Source organism: Coturnix japonica, chromosome 18 (assembly GCF_054131305.1).
Source record: "Coturnix japonica strain WE chromosome 18, WE-NBRP24, whole genome shotgun sequence".
NCBI classification, from domain to species: Eukaryota; Metazoa; Chordata; class Aves; order Galliformes; family Phasianidae; genus Coturnix; species Coturnix japonica.
This window is the reverse complement of record NC_140680.1, coordinates 3,093,712-3,121,533: the sequence shown is the minus strand read 5'-3', so window position 1 is coordinate 3,121,533 and position 27,822 is coordinate 3,093,712. Positions and strand designations below refer to the sequence as shown.

At 44.4% G+C, this 27,822-nt stretch overlaps 1 protein-coding gene across 18 annotated transcripts in view; it reads right to left on the bottom strand.

The window, feature by feature from the left end:
- Nucleotides 1–1,458: 1,458 nt before the first annotated feature.
- The window catches only part of RAPGEF6 (Rap guanine nucleotide exchange factor 6), a 103,002-nt gene continuing 76,638 nt past the window's right edge, over nucleotides 1,459–27,822 (bottom strand). For 9 of the 18 annotated variants that reach the window (XM_085518718.1, XM_085518711.1, XM_085518712.1 and 6 more), the window contains 12 exons: nucleotides 27,010–27,393; nucleotides 24,842–25,053; nucleotides 23,888–24,011; nucleotides 21,927–21,950; nucleotides 19,350–19,570; nucleotides 17,446–17,631; nucleotides 16,860–16,994; nucleotides 15,416–15,529; nucleotides 12,173–12,392; nucleotides 10,339–10,850; nucleotides 6,326–6,637; nucleotides 1,459–4,815 (listed from right to left, as the gene is read on the bottom strand). In XM_085518718.1, coding sequence (XP_085374844.1) covers nucleotides 4,790–4,815; nucleotides 6,326–6,637; nucleotides 10,339–10,850; nucleotides 12,173–12,392; nucleotides 15,416–15,529; nucleotides 16,860–16,994; nucleotides 17,446–17,631; nucleotides 19,350–19,570; nucleotides 21,927–21,950; nucleotides 23,888–24,011; nucleotides 24,842–25,053; nucleotides 27,010–27,393 — 2,470 coding nt within the window. In that variant the 3' untranslated portion in view covers nucleotides 1,459–4,789. The remainder of the gene's footprint in view (nucleotides 4,816–6,325; nucleotides 6,638–10,338; nucleotides 10,851–12,172; nucleotides 12,393–15,415; nucleotides 15,530–16,859; nucleotides 16,995–17,445; nucleotides 17,632–19,349; nucleotides 19,571–21,926; nucleotides 21,951–23,887; nucleotides 24,012–24,841; nucleotides 25,054–27,009; nucleotides 27,394–27,822) is intronic. The other 9 variants (XM_085518714.1, XM_085518716.1, XM_015875549.3 and 6 more) reach the window with 4 other exon arrangements.

Below are 27,822 nucleotides of genomic sequence, written 5' to 3'. Positions count from 1 at the left end.
TTACAGCTGGCTTAGCAACCAGCTGTGATGTTATTCAAGCTTTAAAAGCGAGCAGGAATGTTTGCACAGATATACAGGGACACAGAGCCCCTTCTGAGCTGTTTGTCCTAATGACACTGCTTCTTGTTTAGAAGTCACAGCTCCAACTGCATTCAATTGCCACTGCTGTAGAACTAAGGGTGACTTCTATCCAACGTGATCACCTCTGCCAGTGCAGAGGCACTGCGTGGTGCAGGGACTTGGTGGGCTCAGCACCCCACACTGGGACATGGCACTGCTCTGAAATCTTGGCTCAAGATCCTCCTCTCCATCAGCACAGGAATTCAAAGGAGAAGCAATGAGGGGGGGGTACTGGCTTCCCAGCCCTCTGCCAACAGGTGCTGCAGAGGCTGGTGGATGTATCACACAAAAAGGGACACTCACAACCTAATTCACCCTGTGGTTACACTGGCAGACCAAGCCATGCAGCTCATGTATTGCCAGCCATGTCCTCAGCCCTCTAACCTGTTATAATCTATAGGAGGATTACACTCTATGCACTCTGGCATCAGTGCTATGCCCTCCCCACTACAGACTGCTTACAGCCAGCAGTCTCCCAGAGCACAGTTCCCATCTCATCACTTTCCCCACAGAGATGGGATGACACCATCACTTTGCACAGGGCCTTCCTTGAAGCACGATGGCTTTTGCTGCTTATCAGCACCTTCCCAGAACAAAATACATGCTGCTCCCACCACCACCAGGGCCACTGCCCCGTAGCCTTGTGCAACAAGTCATGCTTGCTCAGAAATGAGTGTGAATTTACAATACTCACTGGTGCCTAAATGCCAAGTCTGAAAAACAAGGCAGTTACCTGCCACTCCCAGCTATGAGCCTAAAACACATGTTTGAGGGTATAAAGTTAATGCTGTGAGGTTCGGAATTGCAGATACAATTACAATCTTCATTTTTACAGCTGCTCCTGAGCACTAAATGCAGGCACAGCTGCAGCTGGAGCTTAACAACCATCACTTCCCCACAGCTCCTCCCTGGCAGGCACCAAGGGGTGAGCAGAGGTGTATGGGACCCTCCAGCATCAGCTCCCATGGACACCACACCTCCCTGAGTCAGGAATGGGAGAAGGGGGAGCAGTTCCCATCACTGTGCACATCCAGGGCCTTTAGGAAAGCTCAGAACACCCAAATTATGTGACTAACTGTAAGAGCTGTCGAAAACATCATGGCTTCTAAGCATCCTAAGAGCTTCTCCTGTAGCAAGGGTGGATGAGCCGTACTTCCCCAGACCCAGAGCACAGGAATTAAATGCTGAGAGGTGCACAGACAGCTGCAGCACCCTGTGCTCAGGTATGACCTTCATGAGATGGCAAATGCTCAGTTCCAGGGCAAAGGGAGAAATGGGGATGGGAGCAGAGCCCGCAGTGCCCCCCCGGAGCACCCCAATGGGCAAAGCCAAAGCAACTTCTGCATGTAGATTGTTTATTGATTCCAACATATTAATAGATTGGATAATAAACAGTACTTTTAAACATTCTCTTAACCAAAAATATAACAAATATTTACAATCACTCAGTAAAAATACAAAAAGCATACAGAGGCACTGTCTTTCTAAAAGACATAAGTGTAAGAGGTATCAAAAAATAGGAGACAAACATTGCTTGTTACAGAATACTTTACAATCACTGACTTGTGCAGTACAATTGCTATTGGAATATCGTTACATCTGTGCAGTTTTGCCAATATGCTCACATAGTTAGAATTAATACCAAGCTAAACTGCATTCCAGGTATATCAAAAATAAAGATAAAACAATAAAAAGCACAACGTAAGCAAAAGCTGGATGGGGAATTCAAGGTAGATTACCTTCTATACAAGCGCTCTAAAATACAATGTGTCAAGCTTTTCTAAAGAGAGAGTATCCCTTTTTTCCTCTGTTCTTGCACAGGCAGTGGGAAGCTTATCCTTAAGTCAATCCTAATCCAAATGCTTTATGAGAACTCCCATGCCAGCATCCCTTCCCCACATAGGGCAGGCTCAGCCATAGGGACAACCTGTGCACAGTTGTGTTGTGATTTGCACTAGGGGAGATGGGACCACAGCTCAGGGCTCACTTACTGTCCCCTTTCTGCTGCTGCAGAGTCCCACTGAGGCCTTCAGCACTTTGCTGCTCTTTTGGAAGAGCCGGGGGTAAAGGACACTGCTGGAGGGCTGTGGTGCAGCAGTAGGACCTGGCCGGGATCCTATTTGCACCTTACTTGATGGGGAAAAAAAGGGATAATGTCTCTTCAAACCCACAGCGGACACAGCAGACCTGGCTATCGGCCCCGATCAATGTGATCGGATCGTTTTAAAACAAACAAACAAAAGGAATCACAGCAAGAATGAGCGGAGGGCAAACCACACTGTGCGGTCAGGAGGAGCAGGAGGGGCAGCTCACATGTCAATAGTTGGTGTGTGATTTATTTACACTGGCTGTATTGGATACCAGGGAACACAAGGAGCAGACTTTCACTCGCTCGATGAGCTTTTCAGTGCCCTGCAAAGCGCTGTGGAGCAGACTGGTGGGCAGACCTGTCACCTGCAGCCTGTGGACACCCAGAGCAGCACAGGGACACAGGAGCCACAGCAGCCCTTATCCCCCAACCTTTGTTCAATGGCCAGCACGGGTGACTCGCCCAGCACTGCTGGGACTGCACATGGAAGGCAAACAGCAGCACAGTGGGACGGCTGGGGCTCAGATCCCATCCATCAGTTCAACAGCTCCATTACCAACATCACTGTGCTGAAAGGAACCACCCCACCCCGCAGCGTTCTGATGCTCATGTTAACCTTCAACAGTTAAGGCCTGTGCAGGTTCATGATACTCATTAAGGCCTCGAAAAAGCAAAGAGCTTTTGTGTTAAGCTACAACTCACATGATTTTTAAGACCATTTCCCAGCTACTCATGCCATGAGGTGATGCAGGGCAGCCCCATCCCTGCCCACAGCACCAGCATCACTACAGGGACAGCGTATCAGAGGCTCTGGGGTGTTTTTGGTTGTGACACCGCACTCAATTCTCACCCCCCGCACACATACAGGGGAAATAAAACCAATAATCTTAAAGCTCTTCACGACTATGGATATAGAAATAATTTCTGAGGCACTGTAAAAATGACAAACATCTTCTCTCTAGCTTAGGCTGTAAACATCACAACAAAGATTTACAATTAAATGTTTAAATACGTATTATTCACACATTCATGTCCAATTTAACACTAGAATGGGGCATCGTGTGCTAGAAGGAAAGGAAAAGGCAGGTATTTCCAGTTTTAACCCTGTGTGCTCCGGTTGGTTACACAAAACCAAAGCTATTTGTTACCCACTCCATCACCACCAAACAGAAGCTCGTGCTAATGGGCTGTGTGCAAATCAGAGCCAACAGGGGCACCAGCAGCTCCAAGGCTCCTACTTAAGGTTTAGACAACAGGTCTGGTTCTCTAATCCCCCACACCTAAGATTACGCCATCTGTAAGGACAGGAGGCAGCAGCTGCTTTAAACCAGTTTTGGATCACCCAAGACAGACAGCGGTCACAATCTGGTAATAAAGAAGGAATCTAGAAGGAATCTCTTACCCCATCCTGAGAACCAGGGCTCACTCAATGCTCTAAATGAGGACATTTCCAAGCACAGATCCTCCCCCTGCAGCTGCCATTGCTCACATGAGGGCAGGGAGGGCTGCACCCTGGGAGGGCACTGGGATTGCTGCCACCTGTGCTCGCAGGGCTGGCTACACCCCTTCACCAGGTGCTTAATCACCAGCTCAGGCTGTGACCTAACAGTCCCCATGCAGTCACCTAACATTCGCTTTCAGTCATTTTAATGTGAAAGGAAGGCAGTTTTGTTTCTTTACCTTTTTACTACCTAACCTTTGCCCCTAAATCCTGCTCAGCTCTGGCAGAGGCCTGGAATGCGTGGGCTGACCTGAAAACCCCACAGCACACGGTTGGGTTTGGGCTGCCAGCAGCACCTCGGCACGTGGAACACGGCCAAAGCTCCTCCGGGAAAGCATCAGACTCACCCAGCAGCTGTGAGTGGCAGCTGCCACTATTCAAAGGGCTGCTTAGCAGGGGAGCACACCGGCCATTCCATTCCTTGGCTGGCACCTAAAGAACAATCAGCAGCGTGCAGCGCTGTGCCTGCAGGCAGGGCCGGCAGATGGCAGTGCTCCCCAGGCCGGCACGCGGCGCATTGCAGGAGCGCACCTGGAGTTATTGGAGGGCACGAGGGTTTACACGGTGCTCGTGTTTAACGTTTAGCATCAGCCAACTGGAGCGCTCCCGATACAAAGGAAATTCCCTATCCCCCCCCCAAACAACCCCCCCCCCAAAAAAAAAAACCAAAGAAAGAAATTTAAATTAATAAATTATTTTCAGATATTGCAGCAACGTCCTTCGGGTTTTGCTGACTTTTTCTTTTTTTTTTTTCTTCCCAGTTCATAAAATAACACTCTTAGGTGTAGAAAACAACGAGGAAGGAACTAGTGAGGGTTGGATGGTATCCTACAGAATGCTTCCTGCCCCACAGCCCCCCCCCCGGTGCCCTCCCTGCTGGGCACACACAGCCCTGGGGATGCAGCAGAGCAGAGGGAGGGGACGGCGATGACCCCATCAGTTCATCCCATCCGTGACAGAGGCGAACGCAATGAGTGAGGTGAGTAGCAGCAAGTTGTTAGCAGTCGCTAACGGGATCCTGTGGTCCTCCTTCCCACATCCCTCTTGTTTGGAAGTGGTTGACGTGGATAGCCCGATGGTTACACTGCTGATACTTGTTCATCTTCTGCAAAACAAGAGAAAACAGCACCTTATTGCATGGGCCCGCTGCCTCGGATGCAGACAGCACAGAACAGAACCCAACCATCTGATTAATGCGGTTCTGTTCAGATTTCACCGCTGCACCGTGATGCTTTTGCTGTCTCAACAGACTGCAGCACATCACAGCTCGCCACGTAACAAAGCCTCACAAGTGAGAGAGGCATGTAGTGAATGCACTGCAAAGTGGGGAATCCCACTGCCTTCAAGGGTTGGCATGCAGCTCCCGATATCCCCCAGCCTACATACAGACTCAGGGCAAAGCAGTCTATCACCTCCCAGCATGCAGTGATCGTTGTGAAGACGTCCCAAATAAGATTAACCAGGCAGTTGCAGCACAGCGAGAGCTGTATCTACAAGTGCATGGTTACATTCAGTTCAGAAACGTTTGAATTACGATGTTTGAAGCAATTACTTCCTTATTCTTACAGATTTGATATCACTACTGAGCGGATGCTGGGCAATTTTAAGTGTTTTGCCCTAAATTTGGATTGCAGTACTAATATACGCATCAAGTGGTATTTACATATCAGAACAGGCCAAGACAGGATTACTTTGCATCAGAAATTGTTTTCATCCCAATTCATGTTTGTTTTAAGCCAGGCAGATTGAAAGAAGTGACCACAACACCCTAATAAATAGTTCACCAGGAAGGGTACAGAGAGATCACATCAGCACATAACAATTAAAAGCAAATCAGCAGATAACCAATGGAGCAGTAATTTCCCTAGCTGGGTGTTGACACCATGGAAAAGCATTCTTGTATTCTGATCACAGGATACACGCTATGCTCCGCAGCCTTGGCTGTTGCTTCAAACAAAACCAAGGGGAATTTCAAAGCAAGGGACACTGCCAGGGCTGGTGGGATCAGCTCAGGTTCTATTAAATGCACTTTTCAGAAGAACAAAACATTACTGCTGTTTCCTTTAAGCTCATACTCCAGAAATCCCTAGAGGGACAGCACGTTAAGTGTACAAATGGGACACGAGGGATGAGTTATACAAAGCCTGACTACAGCAGAATTTAAAAGAACCAATTTAGGTCACCATCCCCAAAACAGTGGGACGCCAAATCATTAACCCAGGCAGACTGGAGCTGGTCCGCATGTAATTTAAAGCCTGACAGTGTCCCTTAAATCATCACTGCTGAGTGGGTGCCCATTTTAAATAAAAACCAGCATCTCCATGCTTTGTGAGCATCGCGTTTGGATGTGGGAGGGCTCATCCATAGCAATTCAATTCTGTTTGGTGTCAACATGCTTTGTCTGAAAGGAAGGCATTCTTTTTGCAGCTGTGCATATATACAAAGGTGGGTGTATATAGGCACACACCAACACATTTGTGCATTTAGAGATGAGCAAAGTTTCAGTCTAGAAGCAGGACGAAGAGAAATCCCAGACCGTCACTGTGAAGGAAGCACTGCACAGACCCATTAACACGGTGTTAATTAATGTCTCCCGAGCCAGGTGTTCCACATACCATCCTCTTCACTATCTGCGCCAGGCATATCTGCTAGCTGGGGGCCGGACGGCTGCCGACTATGCCACTGAGGCATCTTCGATGCAAGACAGGCCACCGGGTCGCTCCCGAGAGGGGCTGACGAGAGTCTAGAGAGGTCACTGTGCAGCATCTTTGACCTCTGCACTGCCACACTATAGTCGGGAGGTTTTAGGTGTGGGTGGTGGGGCGATCCTTCCTTTATGTCCGCTAAAGAAATCCCCATATATCCCGGAGGGGTGGGCGGAGGCTCCCTATACCTATCGTCCTTCTTAGGTGAGGTGACACAGTACACTGGCACGAGAAATAAGCAATGGAAATGTTAAGGAAGAAAAAACAAAGGAAACAAAACGTTAAAAAATCATGAAATGTTACAATGGCAAAACAGAAACTGATAACAAAATGCAAATGCAGAAACACTGGTTACAACGACAGCAGCAGGTATTTATGCTTTTCTTTATGCTTTGTACTTATTTCAAGAAGTCAGAGCAGCAACAGAAGCAGGAACTCAGTGGGCAGCGTGCCCAGCTGGAAGCACAGCATCCCCTACAGGCATCCTGCAATGGCAGAGTTTGGTGTGCGCCACTACAGGACATGGGAAGCTGCTGGTGCCAGCGGAGGGCAGCAGGGCACTGCTGCAGACAGGTCTGTGAGACTTCATACAGCCCAGGAAGCTGAAAGTGCAGCACTTCAGGCAGCAGCCCTGAGTTCTATGGCACAGCACTGGCACCTGTGGACTTGCTCACTGACTCCAATGGCATCACCTCCATCAGCCAAAAGGCACTCAGGGGCTTACCAGAAATTCACTGTAATTAAATACCACCTCATTAACTGATGTGAGGTAAAATAGTTAACTATTTCATCAGCTCTGCTATAGGAACTTTAAAAACTGTTATCACATGAAGCTGCTCCAATGAGGCAAAGTACACACAGCCTGCACTCACTGTTTCACACTTTGCAGTAGTTAACAGTGGCTTAGAATATACATGCTTTTAATTGTCTTTTTTATCCTATATCTTAAATTCTCTGTTAATAGGTGATGAAGAACCAGAAAGAGCCTTTGGAAAGGCTCCATTACACCTTCTGCACTCACCAAGACACTGCTGACTATAACATTTAATTGCAGCGGCCATTTGCAGAACTCACCCCCTGCCTTCCTTCCCCACCCATTGCTCCTTCACACCTCACAGCCCCTCACCCCAAACTCAGCTTTCAGAACACGACATCCCCTCCCACCCACTCCCAGCACCTCAAGGGCTCATATGCATGTTAAATTGGGCTTTTTCCATACACAAGTTGCAACAGGATCGTTTCAAAGCTAGGATAATTCAAAAATCTGTTAGCAGAGTAAATCTGCATTCTTCTTGTGGATACATTTAAAGCAGTGCACGCTCATTACAGTTTCAATTAGTTCAACAGCTGTAATATCTTCTTATCTTACAATAAGGTGAAAGAAGAAAAACAAAGCTGTGTTTCTTATTGTGTTGGGGACTTATGTGATTCTGGGCATTAGCAGCAGTTGGTTTATAGGGGATGGACTCAGTACATGCCTGGATCCTAGTCAAATAATAATGGATTCATGAGTTTTAACAAAGTAGGTGGGTAAAGGCAGTGACTGACTGAGGAAGTCATTTCACTTTGTTGGGTCTGAGGTGGTGGCTGACAAGGGTAGGTATATTATCCTGTAAAGGAGAAAGCTACTGCTTACCTGGAGCTAATACCAAGTCCGCCCTACTAATGAAGGTTGGAATAATGGGTACTTTGGCTCAGCTCTCTATTGTGCTATTTTACAAATGCTATAAGAATAAATAGCACTTAACATCCATAATTTTTTATCACTTTCTCACTCACAGTCCCTGGGGGTTACAAACCTTCCCATGAGCTGTTCTGCAGGGCTGGGCTTTTTCTTGCAACTCCTTTACCCTCTGCTGTTCCCACCAAGATATTCCCTCCACCTACAAATCACATCTCTCAGACTCTCTCTCTCAAATAACAAAGATATTCTACCACTCTCTTACTGCCCACATATACTCCCAGAAATACAAACCCCCTTCCTTCTCCATGTGTGGAGAATAGATGAAACCTGGGAATGATCAAGTGAAGCTTGGAACACAGCTTGGGAAATCTGTTACAGCATTAGGAAGGACTAAGGAAAGCCATTTAATAATGAAGATCTGAACTTAATTAGAATAATGTTATGGTCTGTGTTCCTCATCTTTTAGCTAAAACCTAATGAAGGTACAAAAAGTGCATCACAGACCCCCTGCAAAGCAGCCAATCACCTACATGGACATTATAAAGAAAACAGGGTGAAATCCCACACAGTGCTTAAGGGAAACCTCACTAAGAGGCAGAAATAAATGGTGATGTGTACTGTGGGTAAAAGCTACGAGAAAGCTTTTCCATTTGGACACACAGCGATGGTACATCACCATTCCACACTTTCTTGCCTGTAAAGCAAAGGTTGCAGCAAGAAATGTTCACTGCAGAATGCAGAGCTGGGCACGGAGCTGTGAAGGCATCACAACCGCTGCTTCTGCCAAGAGCACGTTCTGCCATCAGTGTGTGGGGAGCAGCTTTCCAGCTCTGTTTTAAAGGATTCAGGCAAGAAAGCTCATGCCAATTCTTTTGGGACTATTCAACACTAGTCCTCATTAAGCAAATGAACTGAAAATTCTTGTTTTGTTTACAATATCCTGAATCCATGCAGTCTTACAGACTCTGGTAACAAGCTGTTCGAAGGGAATAAGCAAATGGTGTAATAAAGCAAAAATATCTTTGGCATATTGTATGATGATGCATAGCTAACAGATTAGCATTTGCAAATCATTAATCCTATCCACCTATGTCAGCTCTTTAAGTAGGTGAGTGCATGCTCTGCTGAAGTACATTGCAGAGCCATGAGAGCCATGGCAGAGCTGCTTACCAGTGTGCTGTGACTATATACAGGAGGCAAGCTACACAGTGCAGTGTGCAAATGGAATTAAAAACAAGGGGAGAAGCTGCGAGCAAACGTAGCATGTCCTGAACAGCAGCTAACATGCCATACCCTGCAACAGCTCACCAGCAGTTCTGAGAGCTGACATAGGCAGAGTGCATGCATAGGAGTGAGCTGTGAGCAAGTCTGCTGCAAGGGACCCCATGCTGCCTCTGTAACTTGCACTCCAAGATCTCCACACTGTGTGCAATGTTTATTCAGGCAATTACCTTTGATAACATAAGCCCTCTAGCAATCTAGGCAGTAATTAAAGTACATTTCAGCTGCACTCATGGCTCAGAGTTTAGAAGCTTTGCACTCCATGATTTATCTTGTTCATAACCCAAATCCTTTTTTTTTTTGGGCAGTTTTGCCACTGAACTCACTAGGACAGGGGAAGAACATCTCACTTGCCAAAACTATGCATCTTTGAGAAGACATAAGTCTTTCTCCTTTCATCTGTAGCTGAGCTGCAGCTGTGTAACCAAATAAATGACAGTGTAAAAAGCCCTCAAATCTTTGCCCTTAAGCCCCCAGGGACAGGAGTCCTGTGGCCAAAAGGTGCCCAGCTGCAGAGGTGGGGCTGCTTTGCACTGCACAGGAATCACACTCCTCCCTCTCTGGATCATGGGAAGTGCACTCTATGAGGACACTTCCAGGAGCCAATGCCTGCTGCTCCTTGCCAGAATAAGAGTTTGCAGTGGTGTGGGTTTCAAATTCCAAAAAGATAAAAGGTCACACAACAGAGAGGAACTGCCTGACATTTTCATGAAGGCAGTTCTTACGCAGACCCATGAAATGTTTGGGAAGTGTGCTGCTTTGTTATTCCAATATTCCTATTGCAAGGGAAGGTGGCTTGAAAACACGCTGTCTGAGCAGCGCTCTAATTAAAACCACATGTAAAGCTGAATTTAACATGCAATCCAGCCCCCGCATCTGCTGATGTCATTTCTTAACAAGTCAATATCAAAATGCAGACCAGATGTAGAAGCTCCCATGCACCGTTGGCTTGCCTTACCTATCAGGCCTTTCTCTGTACTTGAAGTAACAGTTTTGTAAGCTGTGTCAGTGCCAGGTTTAGAGTCCAAAACCTCTGTCTGCTCTGACGTCGTGCTCTCCAGCCCCCTGCGCTTAATGGTCCCATAGTTTGTCTCGTATGTGTCTGACAGGGAGCTCGAGGAGGCCCAGCTCTGCCGAGACTGATCGAGCTCTGTGCTGGCTTTCGACTGCCTGTTGTTTTTGGAAAAGGCTTCGGAATATAAATAGGCCTCCTCTGAGTAACAGTTTGTAGGATCAACCTCAGCAATAGGTCCGTCCAGCTGGGTGTGGCGATAGGAATTGAGGAGATCCCAGCTCTTCTGGTTTGGGATATTCTGGAAGTTATCATGAGAGCTACTTGAGCAAGAGGTCCAGCTGCCCCGGCCGCTGTCTGCTGCCTCCACCGTGATGTGCTCATGGGAGATCTCCTCGTTGCTCATGGATGAGGTGAAGGCCATCCCTCTGATCAGAGCGGGCCTCGTGACCGACCAGCTGCAGTTGGAAACAACGGGAATCAGACATCCGTCAGCTTTTAAAACAACAACATTTCTTGTTTAAACAAATGGCTGCGAGAAGCTCTGGTCAACATCACTACGTAATTAAGAGAAAATCAGAAGCAGCCAAGTTTGCAGGCATTTAAAATAGAAGTCAGGACCAGGAGACTCTTTCTGCTTACATGAACAACACAGGAAGCACAACGTGAAAACTCCACACTATCCTTCTGCAGCTTATTGACAGAGTGGAGGTCAAGGAACTTCTTAGATATGTGCAAATCATTTCTTTTCCCCTTGTTTTTGTTTTACAAATTACAGCTTGAAAACTGTTTTCTTACCTCCAAAACCCACTAGAATGAAGGCATGGAAAAGCAGCCACAGCCTTTGGATAATCTGCCTCTGATGTGCAACCAGAGCAGTGAGTTGAGCAAGCAGCAACTCACTGTGCTTCAGCACTGAAGGTGGCTTTGAATAACCAGAACCAGAGGTGCCAGCCCCTGCAAAGGGACAGTGTACTTGGCACATGGACTGCTCTGATGGCACTCTCAGCATTCCCACATAATAAACTGTGTGGTAAAGGCTCAAAATCTAGTAAAACTCAAAATGTCACAGCTGAAAGGGGCATCTCAGGATATGTTCTCTCTGCACTCAGGTAACACCACCTCTTGTGCAAGTGGCAGAAAGCTTCCACTTTGCCTAAGTAACAAAGAGAACAGTAACAAGAAAATCCTTGTAGATCTTATTAGAGTATGTTAAGTGACTGGTGCTGCTGGCCGAGGTAATTGCTGGGATCCTGTCCTGCTCTCCCAGTACTGCATGTCGAGTGCTTTGTTAAATACCACAACAGCTTTTAGTACATTTGCAGCCTCCTGCAGAAGACATCCAGCTGAACCCACTGATGCGATCAAGCTGTTGTCTATCCATGTGATAAAGTTTCATGGGAAAACATAAGCTTCCCACACAGAGCAGCCAATACCTCAGCTTCTGGCAAGAGCTTAACACCATCACAGTGTCACACAACCACAGGGGTTGAGGGGACTTCTGGATATCTTCCAGTCCAACCCCATTGCTAAAGCAGGTTCCCTATAGCAGCTGCACAGGACAGTATCCATGTGGGTTTTGGATATCTCTAAAGAAGGAAATTCCACCACCTCTCTGGGCAGCTTGTGCCAGGACTCTGTCACCTCCATCATTGGCCTTCTTGACCATGAGGGCACACTGCTGGCCACGGTCAAGCACAGTTTGTAACCACCCTCCCTACAGCTTCATTCCCCTCTCTTCCACCAGAACTGCCTGGCAGCCCAGCCCAGCATGTCTCACCCGGGGCAGGGCTGCCCATATTCCGCCTGGGAATGCTCCTTCCGTTCCATCCCTGCTGAGTCCACCACCAGCATTGACTGCGACAAGCTGCGCTCGTCCTGCAGCGCGGCCGACATGGAGTCCACCGAGCAGTTGCTGACAATGCTGGAGCGGGAGGAGATCTCACTGTGACTGGAGTCTGAGAAGTTGTCAGATTTGGTGGAAGGAATGAGGGCATAACCTGCGGGAGAGAAGGAGAAAACGTCTCGTTCAATGACAAACATCACAGCTCTCTAAAAGAAAAAAAAAAGGAGAAATAAAACCAAAATCAAGCCCAACTTGATTACAAACAGCCCACTGAGGTTTTTATGGTACTAAAGCCTTCAGCATGTCAGCATCTAGTCCTGCAATTTATTAACACAAGCCAGGTGCCCCCAGTAATCTAAGCAGCAGCTCCATAGCAATCCACACCATATGGTTACATCAGTACAGACAGGACCAATGTCTGTAGGGTGCACAGTGGGTGGATGGGTCAGATCTCTCCTGTTTTGCACCATTCAGTCCCAGTACAATTACAGGGTGCTCCCACAGCTTCCTCTGGCCGAGCGTCATGAGACTCACAAAATGATTTTGGCAGCGGCTGAGGAGACACAGACTGAGGTAAAAGCAAGCCGTCAGCACCCGGGGATACACCATATGGCCCATTTCAGCTTTATTAGCTGCTCCAGGATTAACAGATCAGGAATTGAAAGTGGGAAACACAACAGCAGCAGGGCTGGGCCTGCAGGAGGGAATGGCTGGAGGCCTCAGCAGGTTCAGAGCAGATCAACAGAGCAACACGCTACTGCCTGGCTCACCCTTACCCTCAAATGACATGTTTCAAATACAAAGGATGTACGTAGCCCCATATATCCAAACCTCTTACAGCACCTGCAGTGGACATCAAAGGGACCATCTTAGGGCCTTCCACGTGCTCTGACTCCATGCATACTGCATCCTGCCCTGCTGGCACAGCTGGGGTGGCTCAGAACAGGACACCTGTCCCTAGACAGTGTCACAAACTCCTTTAGTATGAACAACTTGCTTAAACCATTTCTTGTGAGCATCTTAGAGAAGCAGGGAAAGAACTACAATGAACTGAATAGGGCAAACTTCACCTGTGCTGTTCTGAGAGCAAGCACGCTCTGGGGCCCTTTGGGGTTTTGGAGTTACCCTCTTCCACACTGGAAAGCTGCAGTGAGGTCCTGCACTGTGCTGTTTCATCAGCTGCCCACTACCTTAGTTCAAGATCCTCAGATTTCAAGCTCTCTGGAACATACACCTCTTTGGATACGTCCATGCACCATCTTGCAGGCAGGCAGAAGCTCACTTTGTTTCTGCTGTCAGGAAACAAACTCGGGAGGTATCTGGTGTCTGTTACATCTGTCTAGTTTGTTGTTTGTTTGACATACTCAAGTAACTGTCCCACAGCTGTTGCCTGCTCCCATGTGCCTGAGGGCAATAGGTCCTGGGCTAATGACTGTTTGGTGCTGGTGTTGTTTGTTGGCTTAAATTTATTTATTTTTCTTAGTTCCCCCAACTGAGATGAGTTTCACAACTGCAAATTCACTGCATGTCATGAAGTACATCCTTGCCTTATCCTGCCTTCACTGGGAGCATACAGACTATGATATGCCTTACGTTATGTGCACAGCATTATAAAATTAGAACCTTTATTTGGAAATATGGGGTCAACAGCTGCTTCATGTATAGGCAAACGAGTGTCTGTAAACTAAGGAAAACATCGCCTCCTTGCTTTACAGGAGACCATATCAGTACACAGTTGACAAAGTCCTTGGATTAGTATTTTTTATCCAATTTCCTGACAATTAATCAATGTTTCCCTTCATTTCTATCTACTGATGCCTTTCAGTTGGGCTGTCACAAATTCACATCAGTTAGGTGAAAATGCAAAGCGATCAGGAAGTTAAAAATCATACTAGCAATACAAACAACTTTGAGGCTGATGCAATTGGGTCCACAAAAAATACTCCAAACAAAGATCACAGGACGGCACCTGGAGCCACTAGCATACAGCCACTGTGTGCACAGCTCCCACTTTGAGAGGTTTCACAGTTCAAGCTTGATTACTGCTATAAGACTTTAAGAGCAATACAAGCAGTAAATATCATCAATATCATCCAACTAGAGAACTGATACACATTTATCATTGAAAAAATACACATCAAGGACCAGCATTTTTAACACCAAATTTCACTTTCCTTTCCTTTGGTGACAATTAGTATCTCATATTCTTTATTTAGCCCAATAGACTCTTTAGAATTAGCACCACTGTAAGAAATGTTCTTGCTGTGCCCCCTTTAAGATACACCTCTTCAAGAACCTAAAAGATCTGGAGATCAGAAGGACTCCTCTCTCTTAGAGCGACAAGCTCTGTCTGAAAACTGGATCATTAAATAATGGCACTTACACACAGGAACAGGAGAAATGCAAGCTTTTGCTGGGCTGAAAAGCTTAGCAGAATGAGGCCCACACAAGCGCACACAAACCCAGCAATGCTAGAAATGAGCATCTGATTTACATCACAGGAGGAACTACTTTGAGTCAAATAAAGACAATGACACAGAACTTACTGTTTTGTTGGTATCTGCCAACACTAAGTAAGAGAACTGCCACTGTACCTGTTCCTTGATTTTCCATATCTCACGTTATTTCTTTACTGTGCTGTAAGTGTGGTGAGTAAGTAATACTGACACAAAAACTTCTTAGTTTTGGACAGGTGAATAAAGTACATTGAACAGCTTAAACACATTTCAATGCACCTGTACGTAACTGCACAATGCTAACATAACTTAGATAACATCAGCATAACTGATACTGAATGGACATCAGTCTGTCTTCTAAAAATACATCAGAGAGTCTTCCTTCTCCTCCTAGGCCGCATCTGCAGACAGTCACATGTCAGTGAATTGCTGTTGCTACAGAGACTCGCTGTACTCAGAGCATCACTGTCTCTGTCCTTTTGGGTTTCACTGCTTTCTGAGGCTTGAACGTGCTCTGTTTCCCTTTTTGCAGTAAAAGCTGTTCTTTCCCTGGAGAAGCTTCTTTCCCTAAGTCTTCTGAACAGGTGTCCCTTTTCTCTCCTGTGCTCATGCTCAACTTCTGCCTTTTCACTCTCATTCTTTCTTTCTCCCTTTTCGCTTACGTCAGGTCTGTCTCTCGCTTTGACAATCATCTGTATTTTCTTTTGTAAGTAAGCCCCACCTATTCCATAGCTGCGTTGTCCGCTGTTCTTGTTGCTGGTTTCACTGGCAAGGGATGAGGAAGACCCAGAGAGATTCATCTGACTGCAGTTATCCGACCTTGGGATGTTACCAACTGCAACGAAGTACACAGAGGCAGATCGTGATAAATTACAGCAAAAGTAACGTGTTGATTTAAAAAAGAAAAGATCTTCCATCTTCTTTGCACACCACTTAGGCAAAGCTCAAACAAAAATGAAATCTAAGATTTAGTAAAACGTGTTCATGCCTGAAATTACATCTTTCAGCTGTCTGCGAAGCACCTAATTTAAGTTCAATGAGCTGTGCACACACAACAGGGTATGAATTACCTTAATCAAATTAGTCCAGTGCTAACAATATGCTAAAAGCAAGTTAAATTAATGAAATAATCCCCCAAGAAACAAAGTATTTTTCAAAGAAAGTCAATCAAATTAACATGTTTATAGGAGAAATAGAAGTGAAATCCCAGTGAAACTGGGTTTGGCAGCCCATGAAGTTGAGGTTCTTACACATATGCTGTGTCTAAGTAAGTGACATTCTCCTCAAGAAAACAGTATGTCGTGAAGGCAGAAGCGGATGGGCCAGCAGATCTCCCACTGAAACTGGTGAGAAGATGCAGCAAGTCACCATGCCATGCCATGCCAATGCTGTGGCTCTGGGCTGCCAGTGAGTCGAAAGCAGCACAGAAGGGATGGAGAAATGCCTTACACCATTGGGCACTGACCACACTGGCTCACTATAAAGTGGTGTTAAGAGATTTCAAACGAATTCCCATCCAAGCTTGACTAATGATGAAGTGATGCAGGTCTTTTACGAAGGTATCAAAAATAAAGGGATTCTCAGGGCATCAATATAGACAGGGATATATACAAAGCCCTGTGCACAAGAACAAAAAATATCAATAGCAACTCCAGGACTTGGATGAATGCACTACTTTTGTAGCTATCAAAACCAGCTGCTCTGGAGATCCAGGACAGTGTTTTACCTCCATCTCCCTCAAATCCCTTGATACTGCAGCTACCTTAGGCAAAAACATAAGATGCCAACAGCTGCAGTCTGTGTGCTACACCAACTATCTCCAGGAAATCCCCAGGTTTACAAATCCTGTCCACCTGAGTGGTCACCTAAATCAGGACCAGGGTGCTGGTGGGTGTCACAGCACTTAAAACTGTTGGCAACTCTGTCACAAGCACTTAAGGTATTCTCAAGAAATTAATTCTTCTAGTCCTTACAAATTAGGTCACTTTGAAGGCCAAAACATATACAATATAATGGAAAACAATGCCTGTTATTAACAGATAGAAACACATGAATCTATTCTTGACATGAATTATGTACATTACCACCCCTCTCACATGAAGTTACCAACAAATGATCCTGTGACAGATGCTGGCACCTACTGCACACCCATGGAGCACACGTACCTTTGCGTGGAGAGCCCTGAGGAGAAGCTGGGGGGCTGGAGTGCAAAGAAGATGCCATGGACATTGTGTCATCTGTCTGTTTCTTGCTACTTACTTCCTCAGACAAGCTTAATGACTTCTGTGGCGAGCCTGTACCTATAACAACAAGAGTCATTTCAAGCTATGCAAATATATTAGAAGTGCTTTAATAGATAACAGTGCTTGCAATTGGCAAGCTTAGAAACAATGTACTTGACACTCAGTAGGGTCAACAAATAAGTGTTGCTCCTTTTGACAATAATGTTATTACAATAGCATTCCAGAGCTTAAAATATTAAACACATTTTATTTGTTCTGACAATTTCACTAAAACATAATTCTTTTTGTCAGGAAAATAAACCAACCATGCTATTCTTCTAAGCTGGGGCAAGATCTCTTTAGAATGCAAAAATACACAGGAAAAGGCTCAGCACTGTACATCTGACCTGTTCAAGAGAGATATTAAGACTACCTAAGCTAGAATCATTCAAGGACTTAACGTAGACACCTGCATAAAGGGATCTTAAATAATCCGGCCAGCTCCAGCTGGCTGAGCAAGGATACTCACTGAAGGTGACGTGATCCTTTGAAAGCCCCTTCTTCCTGCTGGGGTATAAGTTCACAGATGGAACCTGAAGAACTTGGCTCATTCTGTTCTGCTGATGGGCCTTAGTGGTCTGACCAATAGATCTCATGGGCACTGGAGACATTTCCGAGGATTTTGCCCCTCTTCTCTCACTTAAATTCTTTGTCACTGTCATGGAAAAAGTGGTTATCAATATCTGGCCCTTTGAATTGCAGGGTTATTACAAGCACAACCAGATAAAGGCAACTATGGTATGAAGCAGATAAAACATTTGGAATGCTTTGAATTCCCAACATTCCTGCCTTGTTGCAGCAAAGAGGCAGGTGCACAAACTGGCATTTTAAAAAAGCAAACTGTTAAGTGTCATAGAGGCACTCCATCCAAAACCAAAAAGGCTTTGGTTTATTTTGACTGCAATTAAGTTCAGTATTTAAAATGCTCGTACACAGAGCACAGAAGCAGAACAGCATCTCCTTCAAAATGACGTAATGCCACAGAAAGTAGAGCGAATGGTTGTTCTGCATCCAGCATCAGATCTCTCACTAGGTGGCACAATTGATTTACAGCACAGGGCACGGATTCAATTTCTACTTTAATTACACAGCAATTAATAAACTATGGAGTTACGGCCATCTGAATTCCCCTGAAGTAACCTTGGAATTGTTTGGACTGCAGCATAGCCACTGTTCACTGTTCCTGCAGGCAAAGTTGGAAGAAAGAAAGAAGACTTAAGGGTGGACAGCTCTACCTCTGACTTCTCTGAATGCAAGGAAAAAAATTACCTGCACAAAAGCCACCTGCAAAGCCATGTACCAGGATCCCTGACATAACAGGCACAACCGTAACAGCTCACGCCTTCCATCTTCCTAATCAGAGCTACCTGTGATTCCCAGCAACCTCAGGTATAAGACCAATGTGAATGCACTGAATTCAACATTTTAAAAATGGAGTCAGGTATGGTCTTTCTTTACATTACTTCTATCTGAGCAATAAAATCCACAGAAAGGCTCTTTGGGAGACAACAGAAATTCGCGCTCTTAGTACTGAATAATGGAAAGGATTTCAATTTTTATCTTCAAGGTGTCATTTCCTATTCCTGCTTTTAAGTTACCTCATCACAGATAAAATGGTATTTGAGGACAAAATAAAGCTTAAGATGCTGCATTTGCACATCAAACAAGCATGAGACGTCACTTTGATTAGCGAGGTTACCACTTCTCTATTTTGAGACAACCCTACTGTTCAGGAATTAGAACATTTGTAAGGATCCAAATAAAACGCAATTCCCATTTCTCAATTTGAAATAAGAATTTGCTGTACAAGAGAAGATCGGTTTAGTTAGACTGCTGCACAAGGCTTCAAACTATGAAAACTGTCCTGCCGTAGTCCTCTATTTTTGACTGTCAAGCCATGTCAACCCCATCAGTCAATATTGACTTGACTTCTGCTTCTCAGCAACCTTCGTTTATTCTGAGCTGTAAGTCACTGCAGCTTCTGTATTGATTTTGTCTCTTTTCATTTTCTTGCTGTTCATATGGTAAACGTTACTTTTATCCGTCCTAATTCTGTACAAGGACAACGGGGCAAGAACAGAGCTAATGTACTATTGAATTTCCTTCCAGGCTGATGAAAAGACACACGCTTTAGGAACTAAAGGTTACAATAAAAAACGTCGCTAAAGTTTTCTGAACTCAGCCAAGATCAGAATGTTAATGCTGGGTTGCTGAAACTCTATCAGCTTGTGACGATACGAACTGACAAACAAGCTGCTTCTCGGAGTGGTTTTTCTTGGAGGGAGAAGAGAAAGATCCTAGGTGGTTTTTCCATGGAAAGAACCGTGTTTTCAAACATTTAAAACTGCCACCCTGACAGATGGCTGCACTTACAGGTGCTGTAGGCAGGCTCACACTGCAGGGACAGGATCTGGACCTTCTCCTCGTCTGTCTCCACGTTCAGGTTGGAGAGATATTGCTTCACCTTTCTCGCCATCTGCGCATCCTCATACAGCTTCTTGGCATTGAGCAGCGAGCTGCGCCGTGCGCGCTTCTTGTGCGCTCCTCCCTGCACGTCCAGCATGTTGGAGTTGGTGCTGCCCTGGCTCAGAGACCTGCAAAGAAAAAGAGCACAGTGGTCAGGCCTGAGGTCTCAGCAGCAACGGGGAGCTAAACAGCGTACGTCAAAGCAGGTTATTACCAGTATTCTTCAGTTAGGGCTAGTGCATGCTGATGCAAATGAGTTAAAAAAGATGAACAGCATTAAAACATCGGTTGTCTTAAAATACTCTGGTCAAAAGAAGAGCAGCAATTGGAGCCTAGGAAAGGGTTGCACGTGGAACTGTGGGACTTGCAAGAATGAGGCACAGGCTGTGCCAAGCACCCAGTCTGCTCTGCTGATGGATTGTGCTCCTGTTCTGCACAACCCACGCTATTTCTGCAAGATAAACTTGCTAACTTTGTTTGTGTAAGGAGTTTGGTGCCCACTGTGTGCTGCAGGCTTACAGCAGTAACTTGCCACCATCCTGCTGGCCACAGAAATGACCACTTAGAAACCTGAGCTTTTAACTGTGCTTAAATATGCAAAAAATTTAAACTGTGTTTAATATGCAAAGCACAATTTGTTGCACGTTTAATTCCTTTCTCCAATTAAGTAAAAACCCTTTAGAACAGCAGCTCATTAAAAATGTATCCCAACAAAGGTCAGGACGGCAGCCATAACATACATATGCTTGTACGGACTCACATCTATGAAAGGCAATGACATCAGTGCCCAAACAACTGACCGAGATACAGCCAGTTATAGACATCACATCTGTTCAGCTGCCAGGAGTCCTATGGCCGCTTCAGCTCCAATCCATTTGTATGCTTTAGTAAATGGAGACCATCACATACGTTACAAGAAAACTCCAGTGGGAAGCTGCAGCAAAGCTGCTCAAAGAAGGTGTGGGTTTTGGCTTTGTATTTAAAAAATAAAAATAAAAAAAATAGTCAAATGATTTTAAAAGGCTGAATTATTTCTAAAGTTACTTAGAAAAATCTCGGGTGCGCTTCCAGAATCATTTGTGGAAGGATAAACAAACCCCAGCACAGAAGAGCTGCCATAGCTAACAGACCCAGGATGAAACATATTGCTGGAGGAAGCCTGAAGGATTGAACACGTTGAGTTTAAAAGCAAAGAAATGGTGGAAACCACCTGTCTGCAGTATTTATGAAGATGATTCATAAATTAAGCTAAGGGAAAAATATAAGCTTAAATACTGTGGCAGATATGTATAGCTTAATTAAACAAAAAGCTATCGCTGTTACAGGCAAAGAGCAACAGATGGCAGAACGGACTGTTGACACTCATTGGAACTGATTTCTGTACAGACAAGAACAAAATTAATGCCTATTCTGTAACAAAAAAGGAAAATACATCATCTTTCTTTTTAATTATATATACAGAATGCATACTTTATTTCATGTGTACACACCGTTTCTTCTAATTTTGGAGTTCACTTTTTCAGTCAACTTCATTTCCCTTAAAAATCATTTTCCCTTACAACCTCAAGTTCCCAGCAATCCCAAAGGCTGGAAATCACTACAGCACAGCACACACAGCTCTGCATGGAAGGATCCCAGAGGGACCTGTACTCAATCCCCACCATGAGCTGCACACTGAGCTGTGCCCCGTCCTGTTGCCAGCCCAGCTCACTGCAGGGAGCAGCACCCAAAGCTGCCCCCAGCCTGCCCTGCTGCTGGTCCCTCCCCAGCACACATCTCTTTTTTGGATGTACTGCTGGCTTTGAGTCCACAGAATGGACAGAAGAGCTTCAAAGGGCAAAGGCACATAGGCTGATGTACGCAGGTAGCAGCTGAGGGGCAAAGATGCAGGGGAGAATGCACAAAATATGGCTGCAGAGTCACCTCCAGCTCACTGCCCAATGCCACTGCCAGCTTGCTCACCAGGTAACCCCAGTACCCTCCATCACAGTCATTTCAACATCCAGCCTTGAACTAAAACTTCAGCAAGGATTCTGGCACATGAAGTGCGTTTCAAATGCACATTAAAAAATAAAGACTTTGAAGCTTAAACTCAGAGGGGGGAGCTGCTCAACCATTATCACAACTCAGCGCCTCTTTACAGTTTCAAATGCATATTGGCTAAAATGTGTTACATATAAAGACCGAGTTATTAATTTCCCAATAGAGTTTGCCTTTTAATATAACCACACAGTCGTTTTTCTCTTTATGCAGTAAGCCAAAACGCCAACAACTTGTCTAGCACATAGAAGCGACTCAGCATCTCTACAGCTGCTGTACAAAGTTGACTGTAAAATCTCTTATTCCTGTATTCAAAAAAATACGTATTGCAGGGTTAATAAAATGCATGCTGTACTTCAGGAGCATGCACTAACGAGGAGGATGCAGTATGTTAAGAGTTGCATAATCTTTATTTATCTTAGTTGCATTCAGCTCTACACTTACCCCAAACTTCTCCACCTCTTCTTCCTGTAAGCAAGAGCCATATACATTGAAGCATGTATTTGAACAGAAAAGCACAGGAAAAAAATAAACAGTTGAGAGTCAGGAAGAAAGATGTAGACAGGAAAGAACAGAAAAGAAAATTATACAGCAAAACTGTTCTCAAACAATAACACAATGTTGTCATGGAATGCAAGGACAGGACTTGCTCAAACACTCCAACATGGAAGAATCTATCAGTTTTTTTCTGTTTAAGTTTAACCTTTGAACTGAAAAGCCAAACTCATGTTATATTTTCAGGAAGTCAAACTCAATTCTGATGGAGCAAGCAAAAGCTTCTTAATTTATTCATACTGTAGATAACATGACTGAGTTAATTTATTCTTTGCATTAGAATGGCAGTAAACGTATGAGGAATCATCAGTATTCATGTTTATGGTGTTGTTTTCCCTTGATTGCTTGCTGGAAAACAAGCTGTTTGCCAAACACACCCTGAAAAGCTCAATGCTCTGTATTAATTGGCAATGAACTCGTTAGCAGGTCTCACGTTACCACTAACAAACATCTTTCCTCGTTCATTTTTAATCTTCAAAAACGCTTGTTGGTGCTCCATGCCACAAACTGATAGATCAAACACCAGAGGCAATGCAAATGAATCTCAACGCTGAAAACGAGGAGTCGTTTTCTTTTAATCTTTGGCACTATCACTAATATCAGATCCTGTGCATTTTAACTGGGTAGGCACTTTTTAAACTACGGTCATTAAGAGGCGCTGTGTTAATTCTGGCTAGGATATGAAAGGTAAACTATTCATTTACTACTAATTCCTCTAGTGATCAGACTTCGTTAGGTCTCAGAACTGGAAGGAGCATCAGGGAAACTGATGTACACATCCATTTAATCTGTGAATGCCACGTTTTCTGAAGAGCAGCTAACTCAGAAGGAGCTTTGTAGTTTCATATTAAAAAGGGAGTTTCAGAGGCTGAAATGTAACAGCATGAAGGTGACCCTCCGCTTAGAAATGAATCCATCCTTAAACAACTTCTATGAGGGATCTATTATTTTTTTCTCATATTTCAACCAGGCTGATTTTAAACCAAATATTCACAGCTGCTGACAGCCAGCCCTGAAGGCCAGTGCCAAACAGGACCCACTGATGTTGATGAATCCCAAGCACTGGGTTATTCCGCTGCTTTTCTAAGTAGAAGCCATGCAGTTACTTATGGACCCAACTCCCCACTGGGCTGGGCACTGAGCTCAAGAGTGGGATGGGATGGCCAATAGGACCCTATCAGCAGGGCTGGTCGGAGCTGGGGATGCTCTCTCTGCCAGAGATAAGCAAATAGATGCAGGGTATTACTCAGTTCTGCTAAGTGTAATCTGGAGCTCACCAGCACCACATCATGGTGCTTTTGTTCTGCAGTTTGTTAACATCAAGCCTGATGATATACTGCACTGGGGAAAAAAAGGAAGAAAATCAAGGCAAGAACACACTCTCCATCTGCATACAGCCTGAAGACACCAAACACTATGTAGGTGTAGCAAGCTGTGCTTAGAACAGATAAAAAATATTACTTGGTTGTTTTATTTTTAAATATTTTATCAGAGGTTTTTTAGTGGTTTGTTAAAAGCAACATTTCAGACTTGCAGACGGGCCATTTCTGTGTTTTATTTTATATGTGTGGCTTTCACCTGACACTATACTGCTCTAAAATTCTACCCATTATTTTATTGATCATATTCTTCTTGGCTACATTAGATGAACTGATTTAGCAGTCACGTTAAAAGTAACCCTTAGGAGCATCGGTCGCATTGCCAAAACTTGATAAAGATTGTGGTTCTGATGGTAAATGTTAATGGTAAGTCACACAATGGGATACTGACACACTGATGCACACATAAACCCAGATCCCCACCCACCCACTGAGCCACCTGCAGTCTTACTGCCTTTCTAATTTGCACACCTTTGTCTGAACATTACGGCCGGATCCATGTTGGCTGAGGTCATCCTCACTACTTGGCGGATTTCTTTGGCAATCATCCTGAGTTTCTCAAAATTTACCAGGCCGTCCACTTTGGAATCATTTCCTGCACAATTGAAATGCACACACACAAAGAATAAGAAATGTTTCTTCATACAAAACGTGTTTCCAGCCCCCCCACATTAGCTGTCCTCCTTCCCTGCACTCCATCAACAACTCCGCTCTAGTCAATGTAGCTTTGGTCAATGCAGCAGGAAAACAAAAAACTCGAGCAAAAAGACAGATCCACCCCAACCACCCAGCACTGCTCTCATTAATCCATTTTTGAAGTAATACTTACAAATGAACTATACCTAAATTCATGGGCATGGATGCAAAATAAAGAACTGATGTCTGTAGCATTCACACTCTGAAATCAGCACAGACAGTCCTGAAGGGTCAAAACCAAGAATCTGGGATAGCTGTGAATGCTCAGCTCAGCCTTAATCAACTGCGAACAGAACTTTTTGTAAGGAGGATAAAATGGAAGGGTTTAAACAAAAACCCTTAAAAATGCTGAAAGCAATAGTAGGAGGTGTTGTATCATCAGAGCTGTCTGAAAGCCACAACACAGAATAAGAAATCTAGAAACACTGCAGCAATAAATTCTCGTAAGAGAAATACACTTCTCTTAGCAGTGCCATTACTAAGCAGCACAGCCATCCTAAACTGCTTTTAAAATACTCCAAATACTCACTTATTGTTTAATTTTTTTTGTCTGGGTTTAGTCTCATCTGCATTCACGGTTCTGTTTCACTGTGCTCCTACAAAGGATGCATCAAAAACACCCTACTGGCAACAGCTTCCTTTTAGACATCTGTTGAATCACGGAGCACCAAAGAAAGGGCTATAACGTATTCAGTGCCTGGTTTATTATTTCGCTGTGTTCGACATTACCTTCATGTAGAAATGTGATATCCTTCTTGACAACAGGGAAGAGTGGAATAATTGGAGGCTGCATGCTCTGACTGCTGAGGATGTTGCGGTACTTCGCCATGTTTCGAGATGGATCAAAAAGATCTTGAAGGTCTCTGAGGTGCTTCTCATACTTGCTTGGTAGCTTTTCCCAAGTGCCTCTGAGTCGTGCCACTGGAGCCAGATTTAACCCACTGCAAGGCAGATATGTTCCATCATTAGCTGTTAGTGGAATTGTTCCCTTTTGAAAGGGTTGTGGGGCTTTTTATCTTGGGGGGGGGGGTTACAGTTTTCACATGGTTAACTGAAAGCTGGGGGAGCGCCAGGCTGCAAGTCCATCACAAAGCCCACTGCTGCTTGCTCTTGTAAGCAAGAGAAAGAGAGAACTGTAGAGATAATGACTGCTCCTTATTCACAGGGTATGAACTTGGAGTTCGCCTGCCAAAACAGGGTCATTTAATTTGCAAACCACTTTTCTCCTGTGAAAATGTTTACTGCAAGTAAGGACAAAAAAGGTGGAAAATTCATGTGGCAAACACATGGCTGTAGAGGCAATGGAGAAGGGTGGCAGGCAAAATGGCAATGCTTGGGAGAACTATAAACACTGAGAGACTGAACTCAGAGAAGCAGATAAGCCACCACTTGTCACTATGCCCCACTCACACACTAAGTAAAGATATATCCAGAATTAGTTGGACACAGTAAAAAAAAAAAAATCAACTAAATCACTCCCCATGGTAAATGGTCACCAGTTTTGCTCAAGAAGTGTTGCAGTCACTGCGAAGTCCTTCTACGTGCAGCACTGGAAGGTGACGTTCTCCAGCACTCACTATCAAACCTGAACTGATGCATTTTGCCCTTCTGTGAAGATTTTTTCTCAGTTTAAAAGCCTCTAAAACTTGTTTTGCCTTTTTTTTTTTCTCCCACCACAGAGTTCTCCCGACACTATTGTAAAGTCACAAGCAAAGCCTTCTCTCATGAGAAATCTAACATATGTCTCCACACAGCTTCTCTTTTCTGTGCTATATTAAGATGGTATCTTCCTGTTTCATGTAACACATGGCATCATATTGACATGAAATGCAAGGCAGGAAAGAGAATCCTTGTGCCATATGCCAACAGAAACATGCTCTTCTGGAAACAAGGGCACAATAAAAGCTACTTTATTTGCTATTTTTTGATCAAAGACCACTTCAGTCATGGCCTCATGAGGCTGAACTCAGAAATAAGACAAGTTATTTTTCCACCTACAATCAAGCATGGGGGATGAGGAAGAAGGAAATAGAATTTACACTCAGCATCCACATTTGTATTCATCATGTACCGAGTAGTAACAGCCCTGGTGGCTGGGGCAGCATCTTCTAAGGGAATTCATTCACTCTTTAATATATGGCTAAACAGAAGCCAATATCATGTGATACAGTGGCAAGACATGGAAGAAGATCTTATAGAATTAATATTATAAGATGGTATTTCTAAGACTGTGCCGGGATGCAGTACGAATCTGTCTGATGAATCAGTGATTTTCTTTTCTTTTTAATACAATCAGGGCTTTGCAAATCTGCAAATAAAGGAAATGCTGAACTGACACCATTAGAGTCAAAGTAGCAGCACTTAGTATAAATCAGAAGAGAAAGTCTAACTGTGAAGAGAGAAAAAAACAGGAGAACAAGCAGGTGAGTAGAAAGAATGAGAAGGAATATTCAACTGAAACAAGACTGATTTGAGGAAGTCCTTAGAATGAAAGAAAGGAAGTAATCTCATCACTGCAGATATGACTCAACGCACACTGAAAAAGCAACACTGACTGAAAAAAGGGAAACTGGGTGCTACAATCACAGAAAATGGCAGCGACTTTCAGGCATGTTTCTGGACTTCATCAATCAAATGACGTTCTTGTCCAAATCTTCTCTTTCCCTGCTAGGTAATGTGAAAGAGACTGTCACACACAGACACTGAGCTTCTGAGGGCAAGGCAGGCACAGAATGCAGTGACAGTGGCCCACTCTGGTAGTTTGAAAAGCTCAGCACTTCTCTTGACACCACCCCACACCACTGGCAGTCTGTGAAGATATGCCTTTTTTTCAGCTCACATTAACAGAGCTGCCGGTGACACCACAAATCAGATCTGACAAATGGGAAGCGCTTTACCTTATAACCGCAAACATGGAATTGAAGTTCTTGCACTCTCGACAGTGCAGGGCAATTTTAATAAAATGCTTAATAATCTTCATCCTTTTGAGTTGGTTGGGCTCAGCTAAAATCTCCATGGCAACCCAGAAGGTCTCTTGATTTATGACATCCTCAAACTGCTTCAAGTGAGCATTTCCTGTTTTGGAGTCCAGTTTGTAAAGGTCATCGATGTACTCTGTAGGCTCGATGTTACGAAATAACTCGAAGTCTCTCATGGAAAGCTGAGTGGCCACCTCAATGGTGCTCAGCTGTAGGAGGGAAATTTGGCTCTCTCTCAGCAGCTCTTGAGCATCCTCATCTGAGCATAAGGTTTCCGTCTCCATGTTGTTTTTCAAATAATACCTAAGAACAATAGAGTTGCAAGAGAACATTAGAGATGCTCTTCAGAAGGAGCACAAAGACACTGAACCACAGCCAACCAATGCAGACATTACTGACACCACAGTGTTTGGAGGAGGGCATTTCCACCTTGTGGGTGACAATTGAGAACAAGAGGCAAAGAGGGAGGCAGGGACAGCACACCCTTTGTTCATTATGCACCTCATCCTTCAGCATTTCAAAAGCTGTTTCAGTCTACCTCTTTGCTCTGTGCTGTACTCAGTAGCATGCTGCAGCTTTCATCTTCAAAAAAGGGTCCATTACTTTTCCATTGGTAAATTATATGTAAATAACACTTTAAATGCACATTAGTCTTGAGAAATCTCTCATTTATGTATTTCCCCATTTCTTAAACAAATCTAATGTGGTTTCTAAGGTAAATATCGTGTGGCA